The sequence below is a fragment of the Culex quinquefasciatus genome, chromosome 2 (genome assembly GCF_015732765.1).
Source record: "Culex quinquefasciatus strain JHB chromosome 2, VPISU_Cqui_1.0_pri_paternal, whole genome shotgun sequence".
NCBI lineage: Eukaryota > Metazoa > Arthropoda > Insecta > Diptera > Culicidae > Culex > Culex quinquefasciatus.
In genome coordinates, this window is record NC_051862.1 from 140,866,683 (window position 1) to 140,893,538 (window position 26,856).

The window sequence follows — 26,856 nt, forward strand, 5'->3', positions numbered from 1 at the left end:
TACGTCTTTTTCGTGAACAGCGAACCATAACTAGGCAAGTTCAAACCGTTAATTGCCTGTTATATAACCAAATAAATATTCCTAATATTCGTTCAACGCCACCAACTTGAATCACTTTAAAGCAGTTTCTTGAGAAAATGCAAACCCCGAATGATATTAACTCTTGGTTATATTTTTACCAGATTTTTAAGCAAACTTTCTCAGACCCCATAAAAAATTTACAATTTACGTGTGTTTTTGATAGGCTGGAAGTTTCGTTTTTTGTTTAAATTTTAATTCTTTGAAAAAAGAAAGCACATTTATGATGAACAATAGTGATACACCAGTAATTGATTCAACGAAAACTTCACTTTGAGAATTCAAAGAATACTTTAAAATCATTATCGTTGCTGATTTGTTAAAGTACAATAAGGTACTACTGATTTTTTAAATATTCATGAAAATTTTATTTTCAAGGATAAAAACTTAATCGGGGTGAACTGTTATGCATGAAAAAGACTAACATTGAATCCACATTAGTTTTTTAAAGCAGTTTATCTTAATTTTGAGACACGTTGCCTTGATGGTTGCCGCTTATTACAAGTGTGTCTGAGAACTTTCTTATGAAAAGTTTATACAAATATATAACAAACTTTAATAAAAAAAAGTCGAATATAATTCCTTGCTACACAATTACTGCTCATGATCGCACAGATGTCTCATATGCAAAAACAGCAAGCTGAGAAAAACACATTTTAAGTTTGTTTCACAAATCAGGCTACTTGTTGAGTTTTCGCGAAAATATTGGATTTCCTCCTAATTCCTAGAACAAAGTACTGGATTTTGTAGGCTTGTTTGAAAGTGCAAAAACTTAGAAACAATCTGCATCAATTACTTAAATTCGATGAAAATGCATTTGGGACATTCATGTGAACAGGGGCAGATTATCTCAAATACCTTTTACCCAAAAAAGAAAAAGAATAAACAACACTATAACGAAAACTCTCTTTACCTTTCCACAGGAAGGGGACGCCGGGCTGTAGCGAAATTCCTCCAAAATTAATCCAAGGCATCCTCTAATTTGACCTGTAAAATTTCGAACTAAGTAAAAGCTAAACATGCCGAAGCCAATAGTTCAAGTCGGTGATGACCCCGATCCAGGCCCATGGCTGTTCGTCTCTGAGGAGATGAAAAGAGAAGCTATGGCCAGACCGTACGATGGCAAGAAGGCTTGTTGGGTTCCCGACGAAAAAGAGGGTTTTCTGCAGGGTGAGATCAAGGCCACCAAGGGTGATCTGGTCACGGTGGCACTTCCCGGTGGTGAGGTAAAAACCCTAAAGTTTATTGATAAATTGCTGTGAAATCAATAACAATCCCTATCTATATCCTCCGTGAATGTTGTAGTGTAAGGATTTCAAGAAGGATCTGGTAGGCCAGGTTAACCCACCCAAATACGAAAGATGCGAAGATTTGTCCAACTTGACATATCTTAACGATGCCTCTGTCCTGCATAATCTGAGAGAGCGTTATCGTTCCCAACTTATTTATGTAAGTATTGACGAGCAACATATCATGGATCGAGGTTGTAAAACGTGTCTTCTCACCTCCCTAGACCTACTCTGGCTTGTTCTGTATTGTAATCAACCCGTACAAGCGTTGGCCACTTTACACCATGCGTGCCGCCAAGATGTACCGAGGCAAGCGTCGTAATGAGGTCCCACCCCATCTGTTTGCCGTTTCTGACGGTGCCTACGTGAACATGCTGTCTAACAAGGAGAACCAGTCTATGTTGATTACCGGTGAGTCTGGTGCCGGAAAGACTGAGAACACCAAGAAGGTCATTGCGTACTTCGCCACCATTGGTGCGTCGAGCAAGAAGGTCGCTGAAGAGGAGAAGAAGATCTCCCTAGAAGATCAGGTCGTCCAGACCAATCCCGTCCTGGAAGCCTACGGTAACGCCAAGACCGTCCGTAACGATAACTCGTCTCGTTTCGTGAGTGACCGTTGTTCACTTGTATTTCTTGAAAGCAACTAATTCTCCACTCACCAACACGCAGGGTAAATTCATCCGTATCCACTTTACTGGTTCTGGTAAGCTGGGTGGTGCTGATATTGAAACCTACCTGCTGGAGAAGGCCCGTGTCATCTCCCAGCAGACTCTGGAGCGCTCTTACCATATCTTCTACCAGTTGATGTCTGGCTCGGTTAAAGGATTGAAAGGTAAAGTGCTTCTCCTAACCTTTAATATTCATATTAATGAAGAAAATGGCATCCAATAGATATGTGCTACCTCTCCAACGATATCTACGACTACTACAACGTATCTCAGGGTAAAGTTACAATCCCCAATGTCGACGACGGTGAGGAGTGCCTACTCACCGATGTAAGTTTCTTAACACAAAGCGTTTAACATGTATATAACTCACGATTCTGTACCCAAATAGGAAGCCTTCAACATCCTGGGCTTCACTCAGGAGGAGAAGGACAACATCTACAGGATTACCGCGGCTGTCATGCACATGGGTGGCATGAAGTTCAAGCAAAAGGGTCGCGAAGAGCAGGCTGAAGCCGATGGCACTGATGAGGGTGATCGCGTCGCTAAGCTTCTGGGTTGCGTCACTGAGGATCTGTACAAGAACCTGCTGAAGCCCCGAATCAAGGTCGGTGCTGAGTTCGTCATCAAGGGTCAGAACAAGGACCAGGTCAGCAACGCCGTCGGTGCTCTCTGCAAGGGTATCTTCGATCGTCTGTTCAAGTGGCTGGTCAAGAAGTGTAACGAGACACTGGACACCAAGCAGAAGCGCGCTCAGTTTATTGGTGTGCTTGATATTGCTGGATTCGAGATCTTCGACGTAAGTTTCTCAACCATTGGGAACGCAATTGAACAACTGAAAATAACATAATTCAATCTTTTCCTTATCTGTAGTACAACGGTTTCGAGCAGCTTTGTATCAACTTTACCAATGAGAAGCTTCAGCAGTTCTTCAACCATCACATGTTCGTCCTGGAACAAGAGGAATACAAGAAGGAGGGTATCGTCTGGGCCTTCATTGATTTCGGTATGGACTTGCTGGCCTGTATTGAGCTGATTGAGAGACCCATGGGTATCCTGTCCATTCTTGAGGAAGAGTCTATGTTCCCGAAAGCCACCGATCAAACCTTTGCTGAGAAGCTGATGACGAACCATTTGGGCAAGTCTCCTCCATTCCAGAAGCCAAGACCGTCGAAGCCAGGTATCCCGGCGGGTCACTTTGCCATTGGTCACTACGCTGGTGTTGTCACGTACAACATCACCGGATGGCTTGAGAAGAACAAGGATCCGCTGAACGACACTGTCGTCGATCAGTTCAAGAAGGGTACCAACGCGCTTATTGTTGAGATCTTCTCCGATCACCCGGGACAGTCTGGTCCACCACCAGGCGCTGATGATGGCAAGGGTGGTAAGGGCGGTGGACGTGGTAAAAGGGTGCCGGTTTCGCCACTGTATCTTCGGCCTACAAGGAACAGTTGAACAATCTGATCAGAACTCTGTGCTCCACTTCGCCTCACTTTGTCCGTTGCATCATTCCCAACGAGTTGAAGCAGACCGGTCTTATCGATGCTCACTTGGTTATGCACCAGCTGACCTGTAACGGTGTACTTGAAGGCATTCGTATTTGTCGTAAGGGCTTCCCGAACAGAATGAACTATCCTGATTTCAAGCAACGGTAATTATTTAAACATTATTTAGAAATTTTCTTATAAAAATGATACAACTTCAAACCTTTCCAGTTATCTGATTTTGGCTCCTGCTGCCATGACGGCTGAACCCGAGGGAAAGAAGGCTGCTGAGAAGTGTATGGAAGCAGTCGCTCTTGATCCTGACTTGTACCGTATTGGTCACACGAAGGTAAGTCCATGTTTTTTCATAGTCTGGTGATATGAAATATTGAAATACGTTTTTCACTTGTTCATAAAAAAACATAGATTTTCTTCCGTGCCGGTGTTGTGGGTCAAATGGAAGAGTTCCGTGATGAGCGCCTATCCAAGATCATGACCTGGGTGCAGTCTTGGTGCCGTGGTTTCTTGGATCGTAAGGAGTTCAAGAAGGCACAGTTGCAACGTGTCGCTCTGGAGGTTATTCAGCGTAATCTGCGCAAGTACTTGAAACTCCGTACCTGGGCCTGGTGGAAACTGTGGGGCAAGGTCAAGCCACTGCTCAACGTGTCTCGCGTTGAGGACCAGATTGCTGTGAGTATTATTAGTTGATGTCTGGTAAAACTAGATCCATAACCTTGGCCATAATTTCATAATTTCAGAAACTGGAAGAGAAGGCCCAACATGCCACAGAAGCACTGGAGAAGGAAGAGAAATTGCGTAAGGAATTGGAAGCTATGAACAGCAAACTGTTAGCCGAGAAGACCGCTCTGCTGGACTCGCTGTCCGGTGAGAAGGGAGCTCTCCAAGAATACCAAGAGAAGGCCGCCAAGTTAACCGCGCAAAAGAACGATCTTGAGAACCAGCTGCGTGATACTCAGGAACGCTTGGCCCAGGAAGAAGATGCCCGCAACCAGCTCTTCCAAACAAAGAAGAAGTTGGAGCAGGAGATCTCAGGTCAGAAGAAGGATGCTGAGGACCTGGAACTGCAGATCCAGAAGACTGAACAGGACAAGGCTTCAAAGGATCACCAGATCCGCAACTTGAACGATGAGATCGCCCACCAGGACGAGCTGATCAACAAGCTGAACAAGGAAAAGAAGATGCAGGGTGAGGTCAACCAGAAGACCGCTGAGGAGCTCCAGGCTGCTGAAGATAAGGTCAACCACCTGAACAAGGTTAAGGCCAAACTGGAGCAGACTCTGGATGAGCTGGAGGATTCTCTGGAGCGCGAGAAGAAGCTGCGCGGCGATGTTGACAAAGCGAAGCGCAAGGTTGAGGGTGATCTGAAATTAACCCAGGAAGCTGTTTCCGATCTGGAACGATATAAGAAGGAGTTGGAGCAGACAATCCTGCGAAAGGACAAGGAAATCTCCGCTCTATCTGCTAAGCTCGAAGACGAGCAGAACTTGGTTGGCAAGCTGCAGAAGCAGATCAAGGAACTGCAGGGCCGCATTGAAGAGCTCGAGGAGGAAGTCGAGGCTGAGCGACAGGCTCGTGCCAAGGCTGAGAAGCAGCGCGCCGATCTGGCCCGCGAACTCGAGGAACTCGGTGAGCGTCTGGAGGAAGCTGGTGGTGCCACCTCGGCCCAGATTGAGCTGAACAAGAAGCGTGAGGCTGAGCTCGCCAAGCTGCGTCGTGACTTGGAAGAGGCTAACATCCAGCATGAAGGCACTTTGGCAAATCTGCGCAAGAAGCACAACGATGCGGTTGCTGAGATGGCTGAGCAGGTTGACCAACTGAATAAATTGAAAACTAAGTAAAAATTATTAACGCGTTCACCGGTAGATGATTTTTTAACCATTTTCTCCTTTTCTTTTGTTAATCAGAGCTGAACATGATCGAGCTAATATGTACAATGAACTGAATAACACTCGATCTGCCTGTGATACACTTGCTCGTGAAAAGGTATTTGTGCATTGTTTTAAAATTAATCTCTACTAATAACATTCAAAATTGTTTTCAGGCCGCTCAAGAAAAGATCGCCAAGCAGCTACAACACACCCTTAACGAAGTGCAAGGAAAGCTGGATGAAACCAACCGCACCTTGAACGACTTCGATGCGTCCAAGAAGAAACTTTCCATTGAGAACTCTGACCTGCTCCGCCAGTTGGAGGATGCCGAGTCTCAGGTTTCACAGCTCAGCAAGATCAAGATCTCCCTCAGCCAGCAGCTCGAAGATACCAAGCGTCTGGCCGATGAGGAGTCTCGCGAACGCGCTACTCTGCTCGGCAAGTTCCGCAATCTGGAGCACGACCTCGATAACTTACGAGAACAGGTTGAAGAAGAGGCAGAGGGCAAGGGTGATATCCAACGTCAACTCAGCAAGTCTAATGCTGAAGCTCAGTTGTGGCGTACCAAGTACGAATCCGAGGGAGTTGCCCGCGCTGAGGAGCTCGAGGAAGCCAAGAGGAAGCTGCAGGCCCGCCTTGCCGAGGCTGAGGAGACCATTGAGTCGCTCAACCAGAAGTGCATTGCTCTGGAGAAGACCAAGCAGCGTCTGTCCACCGAAGTCGAGGATCTGCAGCTTGAGGTCGACCGTGCAACCACGATTGCCAACTCTGCCGAGAAGAAGCAGAAGGCCTTCGACAAGATCATCGGCGAGTGGAAGCTCAAGGTCGACGATCTGGCTGCTGAGCTGGACGCTTCCCAGAAGGAATGCCGCAACTACTCGACCGAGCTGTTCCGTCTCAAGGGTGCCTACGAAGAGGGCCAGGAGCAGCTTGAGGCTGTCCGCCGTGAGAACAAGAACTTGGCTGATGAGGTCAAGGATCTGCTGGACCAGATCGGTGAGGGTGGCCGCAACATCCACGAGATTGAGAAGTCTCGCAAGCGCCTGGAGGCTGAGAAGGACGAGCTGCAGGCCGCCCTTGAGGAAGCCGAGGCTGCTCTGGAACAGGAGGAGAACAAGGTTCTGCGCGCTCAGCTTGAGCTGTCTCAGGTACGCCAGGAAATTGATCGCCGCATTCAGGAGAAGGAAGAGGAGTTCGAAAACACCCGCAAGAACCACCAGCGTGCCCTGGACTCTATGCAGGCCTCTCTTGAAGCCGAAGCCAAGGGTAAGGCTGAGGCCCTGCGCATGAAGAAGAAGCTGGAAGCTGACATCAACGAGCTTGAGATTGCTCTGGATCATGCCAACAAGGTGAGTTTAATCTTGAGGACACAGCAATGGCTGATGTACTAATCACAATGTCTTTTCTTTTCTCCGTATGTAGGCTAACGCTGAGGCCCAGAAGAACATCAAGCGGTACCAGCAGCAGTTGAAGGATACTCAGGGTGCTTTGGAGGAAGAACAGCGTGCCCGTGACGATGCCCGCGAACAGCTGGGTATCTCTGAGCGTCGCGCCAACGCCCTGCAAAACGAACTGGAGGAGTCGCGCACCCTGCTGGAGCAGGCCGATCGTGGCCGTCGCCAGGCTGAACAGGAGCTGGGTGATGCTCACGAGCAGTTGAACGAAGTTTCTTCCCAGAACGCTTCGATCGCCGCCGCCAAGAGGAAGCTGGAGTCTGAGCTGCAGACCCTGCACTCCGACCTGGATGAGCTGCTGAACGAAGCCAAGAACTCCGAGGAGAAGGCCAAGAAGGCTATGGTTGATGCCGCCCGCCTGGCCGATGAGCTCCGCGCTGAACAGGACCACGCCCAGACACAGGAAAAACTTCGCAAGGCCCTTGAGCAGCAGATCAAGGAACTGCAAGTCCGCCTGGATGACGCCGAGACCAATGCTCTCAAGGGAGGCAAGAAGGCCATCCAGAAAATGGAGCAACGCGTTAGGAACTTGAATCTGAGTTGGACAACGAACAGAGAAGACATGCTGATGCCCAGAAAAACCTCCGCAAGTCTGAGCGCCGTATTAAGGAGCTGACCTTCCAGTCCGAGGAAGACCGTAAGAACCACGAACGCATGCAGGACCTCGTTGACAAGCTGCAGCAGAAGATCAAGACTTACAAGAGGCAGATTGAGGAAGCCGAGGAGATCGCCGCTCTGAATCTGGCCAAGTTCCGCAAGGCCCAGCAGGAGCTGGAGGAAGCTGAGGAGCGTGCCGACATTGCCGAACAAGCTGCCACTAAATTCCGTTCGAAAGGAGGACGCGGTGGTTCGGCGGGACGTGGTGCCAGCCCAGCAGTAAGTACTATTTAAGGGTTGCCCACGCTTGTCTACAAATTTTTAAACAATTTCATCTACTCTCATCAACATCTGTGAGATTTCCGAATTGAACTATGATAAGAAATAAAAGTGTACTGACGAAAAAAATGTGTACAGTCAAATAAAGAAGTCTCGACGATCCTCACATTAAGCTGCCTAAGAAACGATTATACAATAACTATTTATTAGATTTAACTGTTCCATACCCGTAACATTTAATTTTTCAATACTACTTTTGCTAGAAAATACATTGGAATCTTTTAATCAAACCCACTGAGTTTTTTCCTTTCTCTTCCCCTCCAATAGCCTTCAAGTATCAGAGTGTAAGGTGCTAGTAAATAAATGATAGACTATTTCCCGTCATCCAATCCAACAGCCCTGTGAACCATAATGTCCCGTTTATCTGTTGTAAGTGCTACGAAGTTCGTTGATTAAACTTTTAAGGTGTTATTTGTTAATGGTTGCTATTTGCGAATCATGCGAAATTATCACTTAAACAGTAACTAAGGCTTCCATAGAAACTAATCAGCTTTAATTAAGTCATGATGAACTTATGAAAAAAACACAAAATCATGGTCAATGACTTTTCCGTTGAGGTATCTAGCAATGCATGCTGGATAATTTATTATTACACTTTATGAAAAAGAACACAATACTCACAACAACACAACTTTTCTTTCGTCTTATTTCTATCCCACAGCAACAAATACAACAACCAGCACTGCCACCACTTGCCGCACTTGGCCTTCCCTCGTTCGAGGATCACGCATTCTAAATCTTATAGAAAAACCAAAAATCAAAACAATTTATTCATACTTTTTACTAATAAAAAGAAATTCAGTAAGCGCTTACATTCAAAACTGCACCATCCATGCTTGTACATATCACAAATAATTCAACATTTCAAAACACATAAATAATAATTTAAGTGAATAGAAACTTAGGTGAAGCCGTTGTTAATTTTCGAAGAAAATTGATCATCACTCTAAAATTTCTGTATTGAATTCATTTAACGAATTTCTGCACCAAAATGAATCAGCATGTGTCGGTTGTTGCCTTCTTGAAGCAACTGAAGAAATTGTTGATCTAAATCAATTGTGCTTCAAAATTCATATAATTTTGTGGTACAGTTATTGACGCCCTAGTTGGCAATCATTGATTAATGACGATTTCCATAACTTAGCAAGGAATGGGATAATCGATACCAAAAAGTATCAGCATATGTAAGGCACTATTCTAAACAACTTGTCGAAGGAATTTTGTCAAAACATTGATGGGTACGCAAAATTTATATCTTTGAACGAAAAATCATGGCAATGATGGAAGTCTTCACGTTAAGCGAACAGCAACAATATGAGTATTAGAGGGACTATTAGGGTGGTCAAAATCCGTGCTTACTCGAGGGCTTCTTACCAATTCTCGGAACTAAGATATTATGCTTGGCAAGATATTTTAACACTCTGCGGTTCTAGAGAGCGTCAATCTGGCTACTGCGCAAAGTGCGGCGGTCTGTTCTGAACGAAGCGTTATTTTATCACAATATTAATAAACATTACCTTTTTGATGGTTTTTATCAAACTATGTGAAAAATCGAATAAATTTCATAATTTATTCACAATTTACTGAAAAATCAAGGCTAATCAAACATCAAAACAAAGCCATACTAAAAGATTACACACTCATTAAAAGGTGATGATTACGCACATTACATTACAAATTTTTCAGTTTGATTTTACACACTCGTTTGGGATTATCGAGTTCAGGAAACTGGATCCAATAAAAACGGCGCGCAAACAATCCATGCCAACAATCCCTTCGGAAGGAACAAACAATCCATGCAAACAATACAAAAAAAAACATTTATGGGAAAAGTTACGTTAAATCAAATTTTATCAAATTAAATTTTAGATTTACCATTACCACCAGGTGTATCGTCAGAAGAAGATTTGCCACCACAACCTGTCAAAATTCTGGCTACAGCAGGACCAAGCATGCCGGATATACAAACGAATGTAAAAAAACAAACATTTTATAACTATGACTCTGAAGATGAATTGCCTGAATTGACTGCGACTATAAAGCGCGTTTTGATTAGCGCAGTGGTTCTCCTTGATTTATTTGCAAGAACCTTATTCCCACTTCCCCCCTCTTCAAGATTTTGAATAAACAAATAGTTGCACAAATATCACAATTTGATAAATTATTGAAAACAAAACAAAGAGACTACCGTCAACTGGGGTGAATTGGGACACATGGGGCGAATTGGGACAGCAGTTTTAACCATGTTAGAGCACAATATTTTGATTTTTCTGGTTGGTTTCGGACAGAACAGACTCAGACCAACAAAATGTGTACATCCATTTCCAAATTTAAAACCATTAAGTACTCTAAACACTGCTGTCCCTATTCAGACTGTAGTCCCGATTCACCCCAGATGACGGTACTTAAGCAAAAACATTTGTTTCGAATAACCATTTAGTTAAACTGCAAATGTTGAATGGAATCCTCACAAAAAATGTATTACTGCTCTTGTTAACAATAGAATTCAGCTCGTAAAAAGTAAAACAAAATAATTTAAGAACTAATCTGATTTGAACACATGATGGAACACAGAACTAATTTCTGTCAGTTGGGAGCCCGCAACATATATTTTTTACAAGCCTTACTCGACAAACTTCGTTTTGCCCCTTTTTTCGTTTGTTGACGTTTTTTTGATTTTTTTTCTTATTCAGCCTCCTGTGATCAAAATATGATTTTACGTAACTTTCTCCATACAATTTTCCGATGCTCCGGAATCGGTTCCAGAGAGGACAAAGTGTCAATTAGTTAGCGTAAGAACCTTCCTTGGGCTTATACGAACCCAATGCAACAAAGAGCACCTCGATCCGACGCTCCGTGTTGAATTGATTCGCGTTCGAACAAAACCGTCGAATTTTTTTTATATATATAGAAGATATAAAAAAAAAAAGGTAATTTCTCATGATCGAAAAGATTTTAAAATCTCTAGAAAATTGTTTCAATAATCTTTATCATATTTTCAAGAAGTTCTTATGTTCTGCCAACGATTTCTTTATGAACCTTTTAAGATTATATTTGTGAAAAATTATTTATTGATTTTTTTTTCATAGAAAAATCAAATCAGGTGTTTGTGATTGGTTGTTATGTATTTTATAACATGAAATATTGAAAGAATATAGATTAACCAGATTTTTTTTTACAAATAATTAAAAAACATTGCATTTATTTTGCATCCTTATCCCCCAACCAAGAATGGACAAATTCCTCCCCAGAAGGGAATTCCTCACCGGTTGAGAAACACTGGATTAACGCAACGCATTTTACGACCACATGTAATTTCAGGATATAAAAAACCAGCATGGCATCCCGAGCATGCTCTGCTTATTTCAGATTGTTTTTGCAATCACGTGACTTATTCAGATATGAAATGAAGCATATTGATCGAGCATGCCAACAATTGAGCCTACTAAGGGACCTCTGCGATTTCCGCAACGGCGGGATACGATCGCAGCGGAATTTTAATTAATCCTGGTAGCCGCAATATTAAATTTGGAAAAAACTTTTCCTAGGATACCATATTTTTTTGAAGTTTTGCTCAAAAGTTATAAACTTCCGAAAATGACCATAAGGCGAGCTAATAAGTACACGAGTTTAAAAATACCCGTAAAATTATTGTTTCTACACAGAAAACAAAATCTGGGAATTTTCATCAAGGAATGATGGCAGATTTCGTGTCAAAAAATTGTAATATTACATCAGAAACTGGTGAATTTTAATCAGGTTCACATTTTTATACATTGTTTAGGTAAAATTACTCAAAAATGAGGTAATATTAAACCAACCAAATTTTCAACCTTCCTAAATTCATCCTTCCAAAATAAAACTTTATTAAATTTAATGATGATTTTATTTCCGAGAATTGGTAGAAATTGGATAGTTATTGCGCCTTCCATAGGTAAAAAACTGAACCAGTTGCTTTTCTCCGTAAATTTTGACGATTTTTCCCATAAAAAAAATCAGGGGATTATAGTGAGGGGCTCCCGTGGTCAGAATGAGCTCAAATATGGAATTTAGCCTAGGAATGGGTCAATCTTTGATTTCAGGGGGTAGCTCCGAGTAAAAGTGGATTTGGACCAACCTAGTGGGTACGGATTTTGAAAAATCTTATATCAAGTTCTGCTATTATTTCCTTGTATCATATCCATAGGGATTCTCACGCCAAATATCATCAGCTTGTTTAGTTGAAAACTGGCTCGTCTCAAGCGGGTTTAATTTAAAATTTAATTTAAAATAAATATGGGAATTTCTATGGGTAATTTTAATTTTCTGTTCAATTGCTACCACAGTTCTGGTGAAAACGGAATGGTATGGAGAACAACTTTCCCGAAGAGACTAGGTTGATTTGTTCAACTCTGATCGAGCTCAACGGCAATACATCCGGGGTCGTCGTAATCATCGGTTTTCCTCAGAAAAAAAGCATAAAATTTTCCTTGGCATGCTATGAAAGTTTGATGAACACCACGACGCCTTATGTCAAACAGCTACCACGTGATTGAACGTGTCGGCAATCCAAAGGTTGTCAGTTTGAAACCCGGGATGGATGGGAGCTAGGTGTAAAAGAAGTCTGGATAGCCTCATCGTTTCAAAACTTCGGACACCTAGTTTCGAGAAGTAATCTTGCATTAGAGACCGCCAATGCCATGCAGTAGAGGGAATAATTTGATTTCTGAATGATATTTAGATGTATTGCTGAAGTGCTTTCCCAAAACAGAAAATAGCTTGCTGATGGTAAGTATAGAGCAACACGTTTGGACAAAGGCCACGACTACAAAGACTTTCGATTTCATTGATTGAGCTTTGGTTTACAAAAATAGATATCGCTCGATGCAACCCTGAAGCTTAGCGATTCTCTGGCGAAATAAAACTTTGGGGTGTGTAAATTATATTTTCTTTGTTCTGAAATGTATTTCGGTGATGACATGTCCATTTAACGGTGCACATCTCCGTTAAACAACTATCTTCCAAAGGATTCACAATAAAGTTTGTCAATTTTTATAATCAAATTATTACGGGATTGGGTTCGTGCTCAACAGTTGTAGAATATAAACAAGATCAAAAATCAAATCAAATTATTCGCTCTACAGCATTGCCTTGGCGTTCTCGATTGCGAGATTCCTACTCGAAACTAGGTGTTCGAAGGCTTGATTGTTGAGGCAATTGCAAACCTCTTTTTACACCTAAGCTTTCATCCACCCCGGGATTCGAACTGACGACCTTTGGATTGTTAGTTCAACTGTCTACCAGCGACTCCACCGAGACAGGACCCAGGGAGACGACTCCTACACCTGGACTGAGCTAACGACCTAACCTTTTAGGTTAGTCCGGGGCCAACATTTACTTCCCTTTCGACGGAAGGCGTGATCAGACAAATCTCGTCTCGAAAAATGCCACCGGGACCGTCAGGATCGAACCCAGGCCGACTGGGTGAGAGGCAATCACGCTTACCCCTACACCACGGTCCCGGCATAATATAAACAAGAAGAAGTACCAAAAGTTCAAAAAGATTCTCCAGAACATTTGATTTCATACACTTTTATTAAGATCAACAGCAACAAAGTTAATGGAATAGATTTTTTTTAATTATTCCAGAGCTGAGCTTTGTGCAAATATTTGCGAACTTACAAAATAAATTATAACTGTAAGATTTCAGAATCTTCTAGACTTTCCCGAATCAAGCGGTCACCCTGAAGCGAACTCGACCTCTCTGGAACACCACCTTCGGCCACTTGATCAACCGGGATTTACAGCTCGTCAGCTCAGTCTCGTCGCGATTCCCGAGGGATACAGATCGTCTTCTAAAAGGATAAATGCAAGCGATTCTATTTTGATTCCTCCAAGTCTGTGTGAAGGACTTAATAAAGACTGATCGAGTTAGAAGCCAACCAACGGTATTTGCGATTCGAATAAATCGGGATCCGTCAGTCGTCGTCGGGTATTTGTTCGTTCAAGACGTTGGAAAAAGTTTGCTCAAAAATAAAATTATTATATTGGCATTCGGAATTTATTACATAATATCACCACACGCGCTAAGGATTACATACTGCGCTGATACAAAAAGCGACGAACTAACGCAAGATTAGCTCGACGGATCAACGTTTTGAGTGATTTTGGGTGAAGTTGTGAAATCTAGAGCTTTTAATAGCAGCAAGTCGCAATTTGTCTGGGATACGAGTGATATTATTAGGTACAGGTACAGGTATGGTGGATAAGAAATTGAAAAACAACTCAGAAAACTTTCTGAAAAAAAAGTTCGACTGTTTTAAAATAAGTAATGTAATCAATAACTTGACTTTTTTTTTTTTAATTTGCTTGAATTCAAGATTTACAATATTCAACTGTGATTGCTGGTTAGAATACAAACATATTTTGGTAAACTTTAGAACCACTGACTGATACGCAAATTTAGGACTCTCGTAGGGCCATGATGTTTGTGTGACATAATTTGAAAACATTTACAGAATTCCACATGGACTCAAGGCGTTGAGATTATTACTCACATTTGACGCAATGCATCGCCTGTGGTTTCTATGAAATCAATATGATAAATTTGGATCACTTTTAAAGTAATTATGTATTTTTAACGATGCTGATTACCGAAATTTGAGCCAAATGCATAACGGTCAACTCATCGCAATGCATCGTCCTAGGAGTTTCAACCAAGATAGATGCATTCGGAGGGTTGAAACATAGCCCTAGTGAACAGTTTAGCGAAGGTTAATCGAACAAATTGCTTTTTCTGATCGTAAAGCCGTTACAAATATTTTTCAAAATGTGTGTACCCAATGATATTTAATGTTGAAATTTGTTGTTAAAATTAGGAAAAAGTGAAAATCGGGTTTTTTCGCATAAAATAGTTTAAAGATATCGATTATTCAAATAGTTTGGCTATTCTTCCCTTCGAAGATAATCTTAAAAATAACGCAGTGAGATAAATTGTTTGCAATATCAGTAAAACTTAAATAACTGTAGAAATTTCCGTAAATAGACAAAATCGTATTGGACTCAGAACTCTAAAAAGTGTGAAAGTAGTTAAAGATGCCGAAACCAGTGGTCCAAGTCGGTGATGACCCCGATCCAGGCCCATGGCTGTTCGTCTCTGAGGAGATGAAAAAAGAAGCTATGTCCAGACCGTACGATGGCAAGAAGGCTTGTTGGGTTCCCGACGAAAAAGAGGGTTTTCTGCAGGGTGAGATCAAGGCCACCAAGGGTGATCTGGTCACGGTGGCACTTCCCGGTGGTGAGGTAAAAACCCTAAAGTTTATTGATAAATTGCAGTGAAATCAATAACAATCCCTATCTATATCCTCCGTGAATGTTGTAGTGTAAGGATTTCAAGAAGGATCTGGTAGGCCAGGTTAACCCACCCAAATACGAAAGATGCGAAGATTTGTCCAACTTGACATATCTTAACGATGCCTCTGTCCTGCATAACCTGAGAGAGCGTTATCGTTCCCAACTTATTTATGTAAGTATTGACGAGCAACATATCATGGATCGAGGATGTAACACGTGTCTTCCCACCTCCCTAGACCTACTCTGGCTTGTTCTGTATTGTAATCAACCCGTACAAGCGTTGGCCACTTTACACCATGCGCGCCGCCAAGATGTACCGAGGCAAGCGTCGTAATGAGGTCCCACCCCATCTGTTTGCCGTTTCTGACGGTGCCTACGTGAACATGCTGTCTAACAAGGAGAACCAGTCTATGTTGATTACCGGTGAGTCTGGTGCCGGAAAGACTGAGAACACCAAGAAGGTCATTGCGTACTTCGCCACCATTGGTGCGTCGAGCAAGAAGGTCGCTGAAGAGGAGAAGAAGATCTCCCTGGAAGATCAGGTCGTCCAGACCAATCCCGTCCTGGAAGCCTACGGTAACGCCAAGACCGTCCGTAACGATAACTCGTCTCGATTCGTAAGCATCACTCATGCTAATTTCAACAAATAGCTGGTACTTATCTTCGTTTATCCTAGGGTAAATTCATCCGTATCCACTTTACTGCCTCCGGTAAGCTGGGTGGTGCTGATATTGAGACCTACCTGCTGGAGAAGGCCCGTGTCATCTCCCAGCAGACTCTGGAGCGCTCTTACCATATATTCTACCAGATGATGTCCGGCTCGGTCAAAGGATTGAAAGGTAAAATGCTTCAATAAATCGTTGTATTCATGATGATAAAAACAATTTTAACCAACAGAGATGTGCTACTTGTCCAACGACATTTACGACTACTACAACGTATCCCAGGGTAAAGTTACTATCCCCAATGTCGATGATGGCGAGGAGTGTGCTCTAACCGATGTACGTATCTCGAGATAATCATTGATACAAGTACTCATGATTTATAATTCCAATCCAAACAGGAAGCCTTCAATATCCTGGGCTTCACTCAGGAGGAGAAGGACAACATCTACAGGATTACCGCCGCTGTCATGCACATGGGTGGCATGAAGTTCAAGCAAAAGGGTCGCGAAGAGCAGGCTGAAACCGATGGCACTGATGAGGGTGATCGCGTCGCTAAGCTTCTGGGTTGCGTCACTGAGGATCTGTACAAGAACCTGCTGAAGCCACGCATCAAGGTCGGTGCCGAGTTCGTCATCAAGGGTCAGAACAAGGACCAGGTCACGAACTCTGTTGGTGCTCTCTGCAAGGGTATCTTCGATCGTCTGTTCAAGTGGCTGGTCAAGAAGTGTAACGAGACACTGGACACCAAGCAGAAGCGCGCTCAGTTTATTGGTGTGCTTGATATTGCTGGATTCGAGATCTTCGACGTAAGTTTCTCAACCATTGGGAACGCAATTGAACAACTGAAAATAACATAATTCAATCTTTTCCTTATCTGTAGTACAACGGTTTCGAGCAGCTTTGTATTAACTTTACCAATGAGAAGCTTCAGCAGTTCTTCAACCATCACATGTTCGTCCTGGAACAAGAGGAATACAAGAAGGAGGGTATCGTCTGGGCCTTCATTGATTTCGGTATGGACTTGCTGGCCTGTATTGAGCTGATTGAGAGACCCATGGGTATCCTGTCCATTCTTGAGGAAGAGTCTATGTTCCCGAAAGCCACCGATCAAACCTTTGCTGAGAAGCTGATGACGAACCATTTGGGCAAGTCTCCTCCATTCCAGAAGCCAAGACCGTCGAAGCCAGGTATCCCGGCGGGTCACTTTGCCATTGGTCACTACGCTGGTGTTGTCACGTACAACATCACCGGATGGCTTGAGAAGAACAAGGATCCGCTGAACGACACTGTCGTCGATCAGTTCAAGAAGGGTACCAACGCGCTTATTGTTGAGATCTTCTCCGATCACCCGGGACAGTCTGGTCCACCACCAGGCGCTGATGATGGCAAGGGTGGTAAGGGCGGTGGACGTGGTAAAAGGGTGCCGGTTTCGCCACTGTATCTTCGGCCTACAAGGAACAGTTGAACAATCTGATCAGAACTCTGTGCTCCACTTCGCCTCACTTTGTCCGTTGCATCATTCCCAACGAGTTGAAGCAGACCGGTCTTATCGATGCTCACTTGGTTATGCACCAGCTGACCTGTAACGGTGTACTTGAAGGCATTCGTATTTGTCGTAAGGGCTTCCCGAACAGAATGAACTATCCTGATTTCAAGCAACGGTTAGTGTTATATTTATGCAACGCACATTAGATAAAAACACAATGTCCTCCACTTTCCAGTTATCTGATTTTGGCTCCTGCTGCCATGCAGGCCGAACCCGAGGGAAAGGTCGCTGCTGAGAAGTGTATGGAGGCAGTCGCTCTGGATCCCGACTTGTTCCGTATTGGTCACACGAAGGTTAGTCCGTGGTTGGTTGCGTGGCTTATTATATAGTTTTCTATTGTTTGTCACCATACAGATTTTCTTCCGTGCCGGTGTCTTGGGTCAAATGGAAGAGTTCCGTGATGAGCGTCTGTCCAAGATCATGACCTGGGTGCAGTCCTGGTGTCGAGGTTACCTGGATCGCAAAGAGTTCAAGAAGGCGCAGGTACAGCGAACCTCTCTGGAAGTTGTTCAGCGTAATCTGCGCAAGTACTTGAAACTCCGTACCTGGGCCTGGTGGAAACTGTGGGGCAAGGTCAAGCCACTGCTCAACGTGTCTCGCGTTGAGGACCAGATTGCTGTGAGTATTCTTAGTTGATGTCTGGTAAAACTAAATCCATAACTCTGGCCATAATTTCATAATTTCAGAAACTGGAAGAGAAGGCCCAACATGCCACAGAAGCACTGGAGAAGGAAGAGAAATTGCGTAAGGAATTGGAAGCTATGAACAGCAAACTGTTAGCCGAGAAGACCGCTCTGCTTGACTCGCTGTCCGGTGAGAAGGGAGCTCTCCAAGAATACCAGGAGAAGGCCGCCAAGTTAACCGCGCAAAAGAACGATCTTGAGAACCAGCTGCGCGACACTCAGGAGCGCTTGGCTCAGGAAGAAGATGCCCGCAACCAGCTCTTTCAAACAAAGAAGAAGTTGGAGCAGGAGATCTCAGGTCAGAAGAAGGATGCTGAGGACCTGGAACTGCAGATCCAAAAGATTGAACATGACAAAGCATCTAAGGATCACACGATCCGCAACTTAAACGATGAGATCGCCCACCAGGACGAGCTGATCAACAAGCTGAACAAGGAGAAGAAGATGCAGGGTGAGGTTAATCAAAGGAACGGAGAAGAGCTGCAGGCCGCTGAAGATAAGGTTAACCACCTGAATAAGGTTAAGGCAAAACTAGAGCAGACTTTAGATGAGCTGGAGGAATCTTTGGATCGTGAAAGAAGACTTCGAGGAGATGTGGATAAAAACAAACGCAAGGTTGACGGAGAATTGAAACTCACACGTGAAGCGGTTTTGGACCTTGAACGCAATAGAAAAGAGCTAGAGCAAACTATATTGCGGAAGGATAAAGAAATTTCTGCCTTGTCCGCTAATGTTGAAACCGAACAGAACTTGGTTGGCAAGCTGCAAAAACAGATCAAAGAACTGCAAGGCCGCATAGAAGAGCTCCAGGATGAAGTCGAATCTGAACGTCAGGCTCGTGCCAAGGCTGAGAAGCAGCGTGCCGATTTGGCTCGAGAGCTGGAAGATTTCGGTGAGCGTCTAGAGGAAGCTGGTGGTGCCACCTCAGCTCAAATTGATCTTAACAGGAAGCGAGATGTTGAACTCGCCAAGCTGCGCCGTGATTTGGAAGAGGCCAATATCCAGCATGAGAGTACCCTGGCTAGCTTGCGTAAGAAACATAATGATGCCGTTGCTGAGATGGCTGAACAGGTGGATCAACTTAACAAGCTGAAGATGAAGTTAGTATGTTCGAAATTACATGATTGCTTACAATCCTAACACTTATTTCGTTTAAGGGCTGAACACGACCGGGCTAACATGTACAATGAGTTGAACAAAACTCGTTCGTCCTGCGATCAACTTGCGCGTGATAAGGTAACCGTAAAATTATTTGACGAATGAAATGAATCTGTACTTATTTGCCACTTACATCTTTGTGTTAATCAACAGGCTGGTCAGGAGAAGATTACCAAACAGCTACAGCATAATCTCAACCATATACATGGCAAGCACAATGAAACGAATCGTACTCTGAACGACTTTGATGCTTCGAAGAAAAAGCTCAGCGTTGAGAACTCCGACCTGCTGCGTCGATTGGAGACTGCCGAGTCCCAGGTTGCACAGCTTAGCAAGCTCAAGATTTCTCTTAGTCAGCAGCTAGAGGATACCAAGCGACTGGCCGACGAGGAGTCTCGCGAACGGGCTACCCTACTTGGCAAGTTCCGCAATCTTGAGCATGACCTTGACAGCTTACGTGATCAGGTTGAGGAGGAGGCTGAGGGCAAAGGAGACATACGTCGTCAACTCAGCAAGACCTATGCTGAAGCTCAGCTATGGCGTAGTAGGTATGAGACTGAAGGAGTCAGTCGTGCTGAAGAACTCGAGGAAGGTAAGAGGAAGCTGCAGGCCCGTCTTGCCGAGGCTGAGGAGACTATAGAGTCGCTTACCCAGAAGGTTATCGCTTTGGAGAAGACCAAACAACGCTTGTCTACCGAAATTGAGGATTTACAGCTTGAAGTGGGTCGTTCTACTGTAATTGCCAACTCCGCTGAAAAGAAGCATAAGTTATTCGATAAGATCATCGGCGAGTGGAAGCTCAAGGTCGACGATCTGGCTGGTGAGCTGGACGCATCTCAGAAGGAATGCCGCAACTACTCGACCGAGCTGTTCCGTCTCAAGGGTGCCTACGAAGAGGGCCAGGAGCAGCTTGAGGCTGTCCGCCGTGAGAACAAGAACTTGGCTGATGAGGTCAAGGATCTGCTGGACCAGATCGGTGAGGGTGGCCGCAACATCCACGAGATTGAGAAGTCTCGCAAGCGCCTGGAGGCTGAGAAGGACGAGCTGCAGGCCGCCCTTGAGGAAGCCGAGGCTGCTCTGGAACAGGAGGAGAACAAGGTTCTGCGCGCTCAGCTTGAGCTGTCTCAGGTGCGCCAGGAAATTGACCGCCGCATCCAGGAGAAGGAAGAGGAGTTCGAAAACACCCGCAAGAACCACCAGCGTTCCCTGGAATCTGTACAGGCCTCGCACGAAGCTGACGCCAAGGGTAAGGCTGAGGCCCTGCGCATGAAGAAAAAGCTGGAAGCAGACATCAACGAGCTTGAGATTGCTCTGGATCATGCCAACAAGGTACAAATCACATGTAAGTTTTATTGTATCTATACTTAATTCTGTTTAATTTTTCTAATGTAGGCAAACACTGAGGCCCAAAAGAACATCAAGCGATACCAGCAAGAACTACAGGACGTACAAGGAATCACGCAAGAAGAACAACGTGCTCGTGACGAAGCTCGTGAACAGCTTGGTATCTCTAAGCGCCGCGCTCATGCTTTGCAAAATGAACTTGAGGAGTCACGAGTGCTGCTTGAGCACTCCGATCGATGCCGTCGTCAAGCTGAACAGGAGCTGAGCGATGCTCACGAGCAGCTTAGTGAAGTTTCTGCTGAAAGTGTGTCAAATGCCGCAGCAAAAAGGAAGAGAGACTCCGAGCTGCATACTATGCACTCCGACCTGGATGAGCTGCTGAACGAAGCCAAGAACTCTGAGGAGAAGGCTAAGAAAGCTATGATTGATGCCGCTCGTCTAGCTGATGAACTCCGTGCTGAACAAGATCATGCCCAGACCCAGGCGAAGCTGCGCAAAGCCCTTGAAGTACAAATTATAGATTTACAAGCCCGTCTGGATGATGCCGAATCGAGCACTCTTAAGGGAGGCAAAAAGGCAACTCAAAAGCAAGAAGACCGTATTCGAGAGCTGGAAGCCGCGTTGGACAGTGAACAGAGCAAGCATAACGAAGCTCAGAAAAATCTTCGCAATGCAGAGCGCCGCGTCAAGGAGCTCTCCTTCCAGTCGGAGGAAGATCGCAAGAACCACGAGCGAACGCAGGACCTGGTTGACAAGCTGCAGCAGAAGTCCACGACGTACAAGAAACAGATTGAGGAAGCGGAGGAGATTGCTGCATTGAACTTGGCCAAGTTCCGCAAAGCCCAGCTGGAGTTGGAGGAAGCTGAAGAACGAGCGAACGTTGCCGAGCAAGCTGCTACCAAGTTAAGCTCCAGGGGCAGAGCTAGCAGCACTGCTCAGGGCGGTGGTGGATGCTGAGCTCGTTAGGGAATTTTCTTTAATAAAATTTTATGGAATGTTTATATAATAACCTTTTCTATTCTGTAACAACATAATTGAATGAATGTAAAATGATTCAGTGCAAAAACAAAAACGTCAAAACAAATACTTTTCAAAAGCAGCATCAAAAACGTAATTTAAATGTTTTTTGAAATAAATGGAACAGAAATGATATTGTTTTTATTTTATTACGCAACTCTTCATCTTCAAAGTCATTTCTCTGTTGATTTCTCAATTTACAGCGAAGATACCGCGCTATCAAAACTGGTCTATGATGCGATTTTTGAAAAAAAAAAATCTTTTTGACGCTTTGAGAAAGACAACAGAAATCTCGTCTCAACGTGGAAATGTCACAAGAAATGAAGTGTACAAAATTTTAGTTCTTTCAACTATTTTTATTATTTTTTTGTTTTTCTTTCGTGTGTGTAACGACAACGATACAACAACGCAACACAGTTATGACACTTTGACTGTTAATTTAAATATTTTTTAAATATAGTGTAACGCACCAATGCAGTTTTGATTTCTTTTTTTTTTTCGTAAAGTTCTTAAACAACCTGAGCCTTTTTCGTGTTTAATTGTGGGTTTTTTTTTGCAAAACTTTTTGATTTGTGTGCTTCTACAGCTTGGTTCTCTATCCTTGGAGTTAAATAGTTTAAAAGTATAATAATTTACATTGCATAGTTTAAAACTTGTGTGATTGTGATTATTTCGTTTCCAATACTGATTAATTAACACATTAATTCTGGTAATCTTTCCTCGCGTCCTCCTCACTTTCTAGTACTCTATACAAGCGAAAATAATTTACAAAAGTAGTGGATGTTGTGATTGTTTGCCTTGCTTTTATTTGTATTTATGCTAAGCGTCTACGCGATCCAGAAGAGCCATTAAAACTTAAAACTAGTTGACTGTTTTTCCAAGTTGTTTTCTGTGCTTTCTTTTTTGGACATTCTTAACTTTACAATAGTAGCTTTGCGAGTGCGGCCACCGCCAGCACGGCAAAGGAAGTGAGTACCGACGCTGCGGCGGATTTGGTTTTGGGCGGAACGGTGGTCGTGGATGGCCGCAGGATGTCGCCCAGGTTGGTGATGATGTCCGGCAGCGGTTTGATCTTCGTATCACAGGCTGTGTTTTCGATGGCGTCCTTGACGGTCGCCGTCAGGATTCGGAAGTTGACGTCCTTCGGGTCGAGGCTGGAGTACATGTACTGGTGGAGCCGGTCGGACAACACCCACAGGTTGCTTTCGTCATCGACCTTTACGTCGTTCGGGAACACCATGTCGGTGACGCTCATGTAGACTCGTCCGAGGGACTTGATGGTGTACGCCCGGTTCGAGGTCTTCCAACAAGTCACGGCGTTCAGGTTGGGCAAGGCGTAGAAGATGACACCCGTCTTCTGGTCAAGGAAGGCAACGCCAGCCTGACCGTTGGGACCACGTGATCCCAACACTTTGAACTCGCGGTAGATCTTGTCGGATGTTGCTAGCGTTTGATTGCGCAAAATCCTCGTCGAAACGGAGAACTCGTTGGTCGAGCTCAACGGGTGGAAGTACAGCGTGGCAAAGCCGTCACTCTGCGGTCGTGACAGTGCGATTCCAAACAGTCCATCGTCCCACTGGAACGAAATCCCGGTGATGGTGTAGTTTCCGGCCAGCGGATCCGGATGGAAGAAGTGATGCTGGACGCGCCACGATTCTTGCAACTTCCACGAGTACACCACAAGGCCGGGAGCGCCCAAATCGGCAGCGTACGCGAAGGTATCGTCACAGTCCGTGTCCTCGACGGCGATGTTTGCGTAAAACGAACTCTCCTTGATGTGGTCCGCGGGGAACTTGAACCGCCGCAGCAGGTTATCGTTGTGCAGGTCGTACACCAGCAGCGACGTTGGCGCGAGTACCTTTGTTTCGCCGAGCAGGTCCGACACGCCGGTGTCCAGGACCCATAGCCGGCCGCACCGATCGGCTCGTATCCGGAACGGGGACACGATCTCCGGCGCTTCCTCGTCACCCATTTGCCGGTGGGCGTTCCAGCTGGGATAGGGTCGCAGCTTGGGCGATTGGGTGGTGGTGTCTGAAATGAGGAAATTGGAATAGTTTATTAGTTTATTGGTACCGTCAATAAGGGAGAACGAAATTACAGTGTGAAAAGGGAGAGTAGTTTTGAGTGCATAGCATCAATTTGAAACTTGATGCAGACTTTTTACAGTTTTGAATTTGTTCTAACCAAAACCACATTATGAAATTGTGCTTTTCGCATAATAAATCCATCTCTAATCTTATTAATTTAATCTCACACTCAAACTAACACTGTTCTTCTTTTCGTCCTGAGAATCTCGGCACTGAGAAACCAAGTGCCTCCATTGAATTTCTCTTTCTCAAAACAAATCCATGGAGGCGCCTGGCTTCTTACAATGGAACTATTAAATTTGAATCCGAAATTGGTTGTGTTCTTATAGGGGAACAGCATCTAACTCCATCGTGCCTCTCATGTCGCAATATCAGCTCTTTGACGTTCAATTACAGCTCATAAAAATTGTTTTCTACTGAAATCGAGTGATGAATAGCTCAATAGGAAGTGAGCAAGCAAGTTTCTATCAACAGTTTTACAAAATAAGTTGTTTAAATAGTGAAAATTGTTTTGGTTTTCAATTCAAATGCTCAGATTAATCCGTAAAACATTTTACAAACTCTTAGAACAAAACTTACATCATTCGTTGATTTGCCTTGATCAACACATGGAATATCTTGATGATATTTCGAAGGTTATTAAAGCTGGGTCTGGACTGTTACCCTTTCAACAATTAAATCTAATCTATTAACGAATTTTACTCCTTCCCGCCTAGAGCAAACAAGAGGTTTTTTTTACGTTTTACATTACAACTAGGCACTGAAATGAACAAAATGGATGAACAGATTTAATTTTCCTTGCCAACATCAGGAAGCAGGAATCAGTGCTATATTTTTACAGTCCACTTGATTGTTTTACCTAATAGTTTAGTCAACGCTAGAAAATAAATCCATCTATCGTTAGACTGAACCGGCCTGACACTTAACCTTTCAGACTGGTCAACCGGTCTTCGTTGGACAAACCGGTTGATTGATTGATTGACCATTTGGTGCTGAGTATTACAAAAGGTGTACGGCTCGGTTATTTTTGTATGCCGCTTGATCTCAAGGCTTTCCCATTCCGGAACTTGTTTAGAATTTAGGTTCCGAGTTGAAGTGGTATTTCTTTCAACTCCCGAGACAGATTAATTTGTTTTGGTGCATTTTTTAATGGCATAATCTTACAATCAAGTGGTTGAGAATGTTAAATTTGTTATTGTGAAACTATCGGTAAGGTAGACTGCACATGTGTTTTGTTTCAATTTCTTGACTATTTGAAAATTTTGTGATCGGTTGTAAGGTATTGATGAGGTCCAATTAGATTTATTTGTTGGATTTAAAATTTCGTTTTTACAAAAAAAAAACAATTCCCAGAAAATCGTATTTTTTATTTATTTTTTATTTTTATGAAAAGTTTTAGTAAAAAAAACCGCTGCTAGGAGAACAGCATCTAACTCCATTGTGCCTGTAATGTTGTCATATCAGCACTTTATCGTTAAGTTTAATAAGCGTTTTTAACTGAAATCGAGTAATAAATAGCTCAAAAGGAACTGAGCAAGCAATCGTTCACAGTTTCCCTATTTTCAGTATTAATAAATGAATAATTGGTTAAAAATTTTCGATCTCTTCAACATTATTTTTCAATTTCAGAATCTTCTCTAACATTTTAATAGGGCGTAACATTGCAAATTTTACCTTTATGAAATGTAAGTCTTGGTTCCAAAATTGAAAAAAAAACTACATTTTCGAAAAAGATCACAACTAAACTCAATTCAATTCGTGTTTTATTAGAATTTTGACTGTTCTGCTCCAGTATGTAACATTTGGGTCATTTCGCCTCAACAAAAAAAGCACAAAACCGAAATCGACTTTTTCTGATCAAGCTCAAATTTGGTGGAGCTATTGATGCTACACAGAAAAAAATGTTGAATTTTGGAATGTTGAAAATTTGGTAGGTTGAATATAACCTCTTTTTTGAGTAATATTACATGAAAAATGTGTAAAATGTGATGCTGATGAATATTCATCAAAAACTGAGAAGGGGTACGAAGCCGTTGCATCGTATCAAAAAGTGGTCAAAAACAAACTTGTAGAAAATTGGACGGGCTTTCTGAAAAAAATACACGCCACTTCTATGATATTTTTTGATTTTAAAGTTTAAAAGTTGAATTTGAAGGTGATGTCACGATTTTTTTCGCTCAAAATTTTTGAGGTAATAGCCTAAGATGTTATAAAAAGACAGACGAAAAATGCAGGATGGTATGTCTCTCCTGAAAAATACAAAATCATTTACTAAAACAGTTTTATTAAAAATTGGTCTAAACGTCAAAATTTTAAAACCCGATAGTGGGAATCGATTCCCTAGACAATTTTACATAAAAGTCTCCATATTGACCATTGTCCTAAGTCCAAAACATGGGAAGATACAGCGGTTTTGAAAATAAAAATGTTGAAAAAATAGGATTTTTGGTGGTTTTTGCCAATTTCTATACAACAGAGTTGATTTTTCAGTCTCGTAAATATTTTTACCAGAAAGCTCGTCCAATTTTCCCATTGCCTTTGACAGCTCTTCAATTTGACTCGTTTTAATATTTACGTAAGCTTATTTACTATCCAGGTTTCTACCACACTGAAAAAATATTCTATTTTCAGTTATGAGCAATGTAATCAAACATATATCTGTAAGCCCATGCATCCAATTGAAAAGCTGTCAAAGGCAAACTTATCGGAAATTACACGAGCTTTTACGAGACTGAAGAATCAAGTCTGTCATATAGAAATTGGCAAAACCACAAAAATCCTATTTTTTCAACATTTTTATTTTCAAAAACGCTGTATCTTCCCATGGATTGGACTTAGTACAATGGTCAATATGGAGACTTTCATGTAAAATTGTCTGGGAAATCGATTCCCACTATCGGGATTTAAAAATTTTGACGTTTAGACCACTTTTCAAAAAACAGTTTTAGTAAATGATTTTTGTATTTTTTTAGGAGAGACATACCATCCTGCATTTTACGTTAGTCTTTTTGTAACATCTTAGGCTTTTTCCTCAAAACTTTGAGCGAAAAAATCGTGACATCACCTTGAAATTTAACTTTTAAACTTAAAAATCAAAAATCTCATAGAAGTGGTGTGTATTTTTGTTTCAGTGTATTTTTTCAGAAAGCCCATCCAATTTCCTACAAGTTTTTTCATTGACCACTTTTGATACGATGCAAAACACAAAAATATTTAAAACACTTAC

The 26,856-nt window shown here is 42.9% G+C and overlaps 1 protein-coding gene and 2 pseudogenes across 1 annotated transcript in view; 2 read left to right on the plus strand and 1 right to left on the minus strand.

The window, feature by feature from the left end:
- Window positions 1-997: 997 nt before the first annotated feature.
- LOC6031761 lies at window positions 998-8,603 on the plus strand (annotated as a pseudogene).
- A 6,238-nt stretch (window positions 8,604-14,841) lies between these two features.
- On the plus strand, window positions 14,842-21,507 carry LOC6031760 (annotated as a pseudogene).
- A 398-nt stretch (window positions 21,508-21,905) lies between these two features.
- Window positions 21,906-26,856, minus strand: part of LOC6031758 (protein yellow) — a 48,684-nt gene continuing 43,733 nt past the window's right edge. The window contains exon 4 of the mRNA XM_038256943.1: window positions 21,906-23,574. Coding sequence (XP_038112871.1) covers window positions 22,463-23,574 — 1,112 coding nt within the window. The 3' untranslated portion in view covers window positions 21,906-22,462. The remainder of the gene's footprint in view (window positions 23,575-26,856) is intronic.